The sequence below is a fragment of the Dreissena polymorpha genome, chromosome 11, assembly GCF_020536995.1.
Source record: "Dreissena polymorpha isolate Duluth1 chromosome 11, UMN_Dpol_1.0, whole genome shotgun sequence".
Lineage (NCBI taxonomy): Eukaryota > Metazoa > Mollusca > Bivalvia > Myida > Dreissenidae > Dreissena > Dreissena polymorpha.
In genome coordinates, this window is record NC_068365.1 from 1,940,059 (window position 1) to 1,948,638 (window position 8,580).

The following is an 8,580-nucleotide window of genomic DNA, read 5'->3' on the forward strand; positions in this document are numbered from 1 at the left end:
ACTAAAAATGGTAACAAAAGACGTTGCGAGCGGGCCGTTATTCGTTAATGGCGGGAATATAAATTATTATGACCCTCTTAACCGGTCAAATTTTATTTTTAAAAAGAATCGAATAACGCGACGTCAACTGAAAAAAGTGGCGTCCTTATTCAGTCTTATTCAACGGTTATGAATAAGAAAATAGGCAAACAAATCAACGAATTAATAAAAAAAGATATTTAAACATAGCACACAATTGGACTAATAAAAATAAATCGATTGAAACTGAAACTGTTCTGAAGATTAGACTGATGACACTATTTTATCTTTAACAGGAGTCATCCAACATCAAAATTGATGACGTCACGTTTACCTTAATGACATCTTAAATCCACCGCTTATAATAATAAAACTATAACGATATGCACTTCCATTTTCTTTTCTCCCATCCCTTTATCTTATTTTTGTTTCAAACCAGTTTGTTTTAAACGGTTGTATCGCTTTCTAACTATTCTGACCAAAAACAAATTTTTGGAAATTGAATGAATGGTCTGAGTGATTTATTTTATTCCTATTAAAGTTTCCAATTATACATGACAAACACACAGACGTTATAACGTTTGGGATTCGTTCGATGCTTTTTAGATAAATATTTTACTGTGCAATTAACTGCGACGTCCGAATTTGTGAAACTAAAATCAAGAGAATCTACCTCAAACCAGTGTGTTTCGTCACATAAATTACGTCACACGAGATACGTCATAAATGTCGTAATTAGTTGAAGGAAAATAAAAGTACGGAAATCTGGCTTAAATAAATTAAAGTAAAGGGACACAGTATAATGATATGTTATTTAAACGATAACACACGGCAGAGCTGGGCCGGACGTCTATAATCGTTCCAAGCCGCATAATGGCCCTCGAGCCAAAGACTATCGGGCCGTTATGCCAGCAGCGGACCGATTATAGACGTCCGGCCCAGATCAGCCCTGTGTAATTGTGTAAGTAATGATATGTGAAGAAAATACAACTATTTGTTTATCATTTACCGCTCGTTCGATTGCGCAAGTGACGGATCCAGGTGAAAACTTGGACACGAAAGCCTTCCTGCCCAGAATGCTGTTTCCGGTGGCGCTCTTTCCATGTCCGGTCTGTCCCACCAAGAGTATGGTGATGTCTGCGATACAGACATAGTCCGAAGAAACAATATAATCAAGCCTTTATATCTTGACTTGTACACGGTTATAAATGATTTCAATTTTGGGCTCAATATTTCGAGGTAAATGCGGTACATTCTAAACCCGACCAAGCCCAGGTAAAAGTTTTTTGGTAAGCAAGTGTTTTATGAATGGCTAACATGATTTCATTTTTTTTCATATTGTAATATTGATATATTTATTTCAATATAAAGGTCAATTATTCCCTTTATATACTAGAGAGTTTAGCATGTGTTAGAGTTTTGTTTCTATATTACCGAGTATAAATGTTCAAACATACCTACCTAAACAGTATTTTGGATTGATTAATGGTCGAATCAGACTCGTCAAGATTTAGGTTATTGTTAATATAATGGACGAGTTGCGAGTTATGAAAGCATTAAAGGTTTCTTAAAAATGATCATGGCATGTTAGTTTTTGATATATTATTGCAAGATCGAGATGTTCTTACCGTCCATTCGACGTGAAGTTTATTCTTCGCCGGCCTAAAACAAAGATGTTTTGTAATTTATACACTTATCATTTATTTTCAAAAATAAATAAATAATATTTGTGTATTTTTATTGGTATACTTTCGACCATTTATTGTTTTTTATTTATATCACGGCGGTCAGTTTACTCATTCACATTTTCTGGCTGAGCTGATTAACCAGTGCTTTGTGCACATTTAAGTGTGTATCATAGTATTCCATAAGTATTATGTATTGGGAGTAGACCTCGACTGTTCAATACTTAACGAGCGTATAAACTACAGGTGCATTGTATATACATACAATTTTTCATAGCAATCTACCGCGGATTCAATTTGTTATAAACGTTTGTATAATGCATACAAACAATCACTGTTTTAACATTTGAACTGGACATATTTAGTAATTTGAATAGTTTCAGTTTGTTTATATGGCGTGTTATTTATATAAGCATATGTTCCGTGTTGATTATTATATGATTAAATGCATCTTATACTTGAATTGATAATAATTATGTACGAAATATAGCACAAGCTATGCGTTTCACTGATATCATTGCAAAAGTGTTTGTATGTACAAACACATATGAATACGTTTCATGTTCAAGATTAGTAAACGTTGGTATTTATGGACTATGTTTATCCAAGTTGTATCGTACCGTGTTATCATTCAAGTAATGTCGATGGTCATGTATACTATTGCATAGTTGAATAATATCTACTTTATAGACTTGTTCACGAAGTTTGGGAAATGTAATTTAATGAACGTACTACCAAATCTGCAATTAATTGTTTAAAAATATATAATAACAAGGGATCAGATAAAATAACAAAAATGTGTGCGCTTGAGCTTGAACCTGGGACCTCTAGAAGTAAAAACTACCGCCTTGAATGTGTAAGAACATTGTATCATCAGTATTTGTTTCATTTTCAATTGACGAGTATACACACATCATTGCTGAACCCTTCGGTTGTTTGTCGAAGAGTTTGCACAGTATCGTTTCGATATAGTGCAACCATGGGCTTTTTCAGACTGAAATATAAACACATACTGCCTAACAAGATGTCTTTTCCACTAACCTGATCGGCCCTTATTTTTGGTTCTGACCATATACGTTTGTTTGTTTTTTGCTATGCACGGTTGAGTTTTCGATCATTTTTGTTACATTTGATTATTTTCGCAATACTTACTACGAAACATATCTAACACAGGGATATGAAATATGTTTGTTATTGAACGTCCGTATGTAAAGTAAGCAGTAACTTGGGCAAAATAACAAAAAATAACGACAAAACGTTAACCTATCTATCCTATTCGTTGGAGATGTGAGTTGAAGCAAAATCTTTCAAGCAAATCCTTGATATATGAGCATCGATCAGTATAATGAAAACAGACGCCAAAGAATTTTCTATATAGAAGATTAGCAGGAGTAGGAAATAAATTACTTCGAAAATAATTGCCCGGTTTATATTATTTAACCTGAACACACATTAACTAACATATATTTCACAAATGTTTTAACCATCAGTATTAGATGTAGCACGTGAGAATGTAGTACAGGCTTTGAACTTTTGTCCATTCATCAGCGTTGCAGTGTGAGAAACGTTGACGTTTACGTATTGCATTGTGTTACATAGTACACACAATTAGTCATGAATGGCAAAAGTCACAATCAAATATGATAATTTTGCAATTACAATGTCATGAATCCTGATAAATGTGTTCATTTAATGCAGTTCTGTGATATTTTTGACATAACTAACATGGTTAAAACCTCTACATGTTTTCCAAAAAGCTAAGACCCAAGCCTTATTGATGTTGTTTTAATGAACCAGGAAAATGCCTGCTGTACTATTTTAAACTTTTACATGTACTGTGGTTTGAGTGATATGCACAAAATGATAGGCTTTCAACTTAAATATGATGTACCAAACTTCTCCAACAAATGGATAAAATACAGAAGCTTTAAAAACTTTGACTATGAATGTTTTCTTACAGATTTCAACCATATTTTGGATGATTCCAATGCTTACAAGGCATATGAAATATTCCAACAAAGTATTTTGAACGGTTTTGATAAGCATGCACCAATTAAAACTATAAAAAAACAAGTTAATAAACCTGCTCCTTTTATGAACTCTAGTTTAAGGAAAGCTATTTACCATAAAAAGATGCAATTGAATAAATTAAAAAAAAATATCCAACGGACAGTAATTGGGAACTGTTTTCAAGTAATGTAATATACCAGTCGTGATATTTTAATCAATACAAACTAATAATTTTAAAAAATACGGTATTTTAGAACTTTTATTTTTTCATCGTTTGTGGGTGACGGTCCCTTTAACAACTTTCAATATATATATATATGTGTGTGTAATAAGCATAACAGCTCAAGTTAAGATTTGTTAAAGCCATGTAAAGTCAATAAAATATTAATATTTGTTTACATCTAAAGCAAGTTTATCCCACAAGAAGGTTAATGTTTGAACAAATAATAATACAACATGATCGACAAATGTCAGGATCTTCACAAACTAATAAATGCCAATCCATGTGCCTGGATTTTTTGTGATTTAACATTTATCTTAAACTGCAAAGATCGCGTCATTCTGTTCCCCATGATGGACGCGTGTGTTATGAGCGTTTAATGAAAAGGACTTCACAGATATCTTATTGCAGACACTTGTCAATGCACTCCTTATTGTGGCTCTGTATATTTCTTTTCAGATTTCCCTTTGGCGGAACTTTATCCCGCACATGGAACATCGGAAAGTTTTAAATCCTGTGTGTCACCTCATGTGCACTTTTAGGACTGCTGTATTTTAAAAGCTTTTGTCAGATACGCTACAGCTGTGTAACTCTCTACTCTATGAAACCTCATGTGCCACTTGAGATGAGATCTGGTGACAAAATCCTTTCCACACACGTTTTAATTGTAAGGCTGCTCTCACGTGTGAATCATCATATGCCTTTTGAGGGAGGAGTCTGAAACAAAGGCCTTCCCACACAAGTTGCACGGGTACGGCCTATCCCTGTGTGAACCCTCATATGGTAAGTGAGTAGGGAACTCGTGTCAAATCCCTTTTCACAAACACTGCAACTGTGTGGCCACTCTCCAGTGTGAATGCTCATATGCCTAGTGAGACTGGAACTCACGCCAAATCCCTTTCCACAAACACTGCATTTGTGTGGCCGCTCCCCAGTGTGAATCATCATATGCTTAGTGAGACTGGAACTCACGCCAAATCCCTTTCCACAAACACTGCATTCGTGTGGCCGCTCTCCCTTGTGAATAATCATATGCTTAGTGAGAGTGAAGCTGGCAGCAAATCCCTTTCCATAAACGCTGCAACTGTGTGGCCGCTCTCCCGTGTGAATCCTCAAATCTCTTTTCACATACGCTGCAACCGTATGGCCGGTCTCCCGTGTGAAACCTCATATGGATTTTGAGGTCGAAGCTGGTGGAAAATCTTTTCCACACACGCTGCAACTGTGTGGCCGTTCTCCCGTGTGAAACCACATATGGACTTTGAGGTCAAAGCCAGTGGCAAATCCTTTTTCACACACGCTGCATCTGTGTGGCCGCTCTCCTGTATGAGACATCATGTGCCTTTTCAATTTCGTTTTGGTGACAAACTCCTTTCCACACACGCTGCAATTGTGTGGCCGCTCTCCCGTGTGAATCCTCATATAGACTTTGAGGTCGAAGCCGTTAGCAAATCCTTTTCCACACAGGCTGCAACTGTAAGGCCACTCTCCTGTATGAGACACCATGTGAATATTCAACTGGTTTTTGGTGACAAAGTCCTTTCCACACACGCTGCAACTATGTGGCCGCTCTCCCGTATGAAACCTTATATGGACTTTGAGGTTGAAGCCGGTGGCAAATCCTTTTCCACACATGCTGCAACTGTGTGGCTGCTCTCCTGTATGAAACATCATGTGCCTGTTCAATTGTTTTTTGGTGACAAAGTCCTTTCCACACACGCAGCAACTATGTGGCCGTTCTCCCGTGTGAATGTGCATATGCTGATAGAGATGGCCACTGGTGACAAATCCCTTTCCACAAACACTGCAACTGTGTGGCCGATCTCCCGTGTGAATCAGCATATGGATTTTGAGTCTCCAACTGGTGGCAAAACTCTTTGCACAAATGCTGCAACTGTGTGGCCGGTCATGATGCCTTATGTGCCTTTTCAGTTTGGTGATGTTAACAAAGTCCTCTCCACACACGCTGCAACGGGGTGGCGGCTCCCCTGAGTGGGTTTTCATATGATTAGTGAGATGGGAGCTGAAGAGATAGTTCTTTCCACACACGCTGCAACGGTGTGGCCGCTCTTCTGAGTGGGTTTTCATATGATTAGTGAGATGGGAGCTGAAGAGCCCTTTCCACACACGCTGCAGATATGCAGTCGCTCTCCGCTGCCAATCCTTATAGCATTAGTGTGGTCTCTTGAAGAAATCCCCTCGTTTACTTGAAGCACGTTTTCATTTGGAGTAGTAATGCCAGTTCCATTGTGTATATGGTGATGTTTTCTGAACCCCAGCAACTCTGAGAAGTCTGCTCCACATACTGAGCACGTGTACCTACACCCAGAAGTCTCTTGACAGTCAGGAGCCCCTGTGAAACATCAATGATATTGACAATTAATTTTATGAACTAACCTTTATATGACCAAACAAACGCTTCGTGAATATATGTGCATTAGGTAATACAAGTCAGCTATCTTATTGCTTGATAAGACAAATGCACACAACCAACACTCAACACTGATTGTAATTTCGGAGTGTTCCGAAAATGTGTTATTTGATTTCACGGAGAGACCTAGTTTCTAGTATCCACATGACATTATGGACGCAACTGGTTATAGTTTAGACCTGCTATATCGTGGCCATATTTGACCTTTGGCCTCTAAAAATCACAAAGACTTAAGTTAGGGACTAAGTCCTACTTACAGTATTGGCGCTACACTGGGCCTCAAAGCTGTGATATTTTATGGTACTTTTCTTTTAAATTGTCCTACTGATAGAGAACAGGTTAGTTTGTTCTGTTTGTGTTTTAATTGAAATAAATCCAATTTATTTTCCTTAAGATGCGTATTCTTTTCAACTGGCAAATTGCTCTCTTACAAAATGATCAAATAAACAAGGGCTTGTAACAAGGGTTTGTAAGATACCAATGCCCCCCAAATGGGCTGTCAGTTGTAGTGGGTTTAGGTCACTGTGACCTTGAACTTTGACCTAGAGTCCTGAAAATCAATAGGGGTCATCTGTAAGTCATGACCAATGTCCCCATGAATTTTCCTGATCCTTACCCTAAGCATTTGTTAGTTATCATCCTGAAACCATTTTACTGTTTCAAGTCAGTGTGACCTTGACCTTTTACATAGAGACCTGAAAATCAATAGGGGTCATCTGTCAGTCATGACCAATGTCCCTATGAATAACCTGATCCCAGGCTTAGGCGTTCTTGAGTTATCATCAATTTCGAATGAAAACACTCAATCCATTCCTGAGAAACTAGCGTAACGAAACAATAAAACAAAGCATTGACGCCAACGCAGGGGAGAGTAGAATAGTTGACATTTACTTCGAAAGGTCGAGCTCTAAGGTGCGCACGCAGGATTGATCTTCGTAGAATATATAATAAGCATTCAAACATTTTTGTTTAAATCATCAAATGTGTGACTAATCTCTGAACTGGCAAAACAATCCTTTTGTACAATAGTTTCTATGGAATAAAAGCTTTGGCACGTTTACACATTTAAGCTTCAACCATGTGTTTTAAACATACACTCGGGACAGTTGATACATTCTACAACATCGTCCTCTTATGTTCATGTTTTGAAGCAGTTGGTGAAAGCGGGTAAATGTCCCTTGAGGTATCTTATGATAAATTATAAAGTGGAAGGATGAAGAGCAAGCCTGTTAAATCAATAAGGCATTTGAAGGATGACAATTTCGGAAACCCAAAACATGCTTTTTGAAATGCAGTCTGGTGTATCAAAACCCATCAAAACAATGCATATGATTTGCGGGTCTACAACCGCAAAGACTGCCTCAAAAATACGCACGTGCGCTCGCTTGAAAGTCTGCCGTATTACCTAAAGATTTACTATCAAAAACACACTTATTTAAAATAGTTAGTATTTACAAAATTGAGTTCCCAGTTCATTACTGTTATCTTGCCGGTCGTAAACAAGTAAAATAATTAATTTGTATTTTAATTCAATCATTATGAAGTCATACAACATGATGACCATAATTTGATCTTCGAACGACCAATATCAGCATTTTGCCGAAAATATCTTTATACCGCATCTTTAACTAACTATTTAATACTCACTTTTAACGAAGATAATATTTTTTTTAAATGTAATAACGGATTCATCGTCGTTATGCCTCTGTAAATAGCAGCTGTCTTGTGTGTGTCAACGGTACGTTAAAGGGTGACGCACGACGGATAAAAAGTGATCTCAAAAACTCACATTGAGTATGCGTTATAGTGAAATGCATGTTTTTAAATATAATTATAATAGCCATGTTTACTTGTGGAATGTACCTTCCAAAAGTCGTGACAATTTATTGTCCATTGAATTTAAACGGCCCAGTAATGTCGAAAAAAAAAATGTCATGGTTTGGAGAAACTGGACTAGCTAATTGGCCTCTAAATGTCCACTTGAACCGTGTCATGGTGTACACGGAACATGTTGCGCCGTTATGTTGTCTTTGTTTGAATTTTTTAAGTTCCTGTTTAATGTTTAATGCGATTGTTTTGATGATTTACCTTTTATGGTCATCAAGCGACGTTAACACAATCAAAATAAAGATATACAATTCTGTTCCACCCACGTTTAAGCTTTTGCTTATTAAAAAAATATAATAATTTCATAAAATCCTGAATTTTGCTATATC

The 8,580-nt window shown here is 36.9% G+C and overlaps 1 protein-coding gene across 1 annotated transcript; it reads right to left on the reverse strand.

The window, feature by feature from the left end:
- Positions 1-5,100: 5,100 nt before the first annotated feature.
- On the reverse strand, positions 5,101-6,021 carry LOC127851125 (zinc finger protein 239-like). The gene has a single exon (XM_052384686.1). It carries the CDS (start codon positions 6,019-6,021, stop codon positions 5,101-5,103), a length of 921 nt encoding a protein of 306 aa, XP_052240646.1.
- Between the last annotated feature and the right edge of the window lie 2,559 nt (positions 6,022-8,580).

What these genes read in the sequence shown, in the direction of transcription:
- LOC127851125 (XM_052384686.1), bottom strand. Translation starts at nt 6,021, where the DNA reads ATGAAAACCCACTCAGAAGAGCGGCCACACCGTTGCAGCGTGTGTGGA.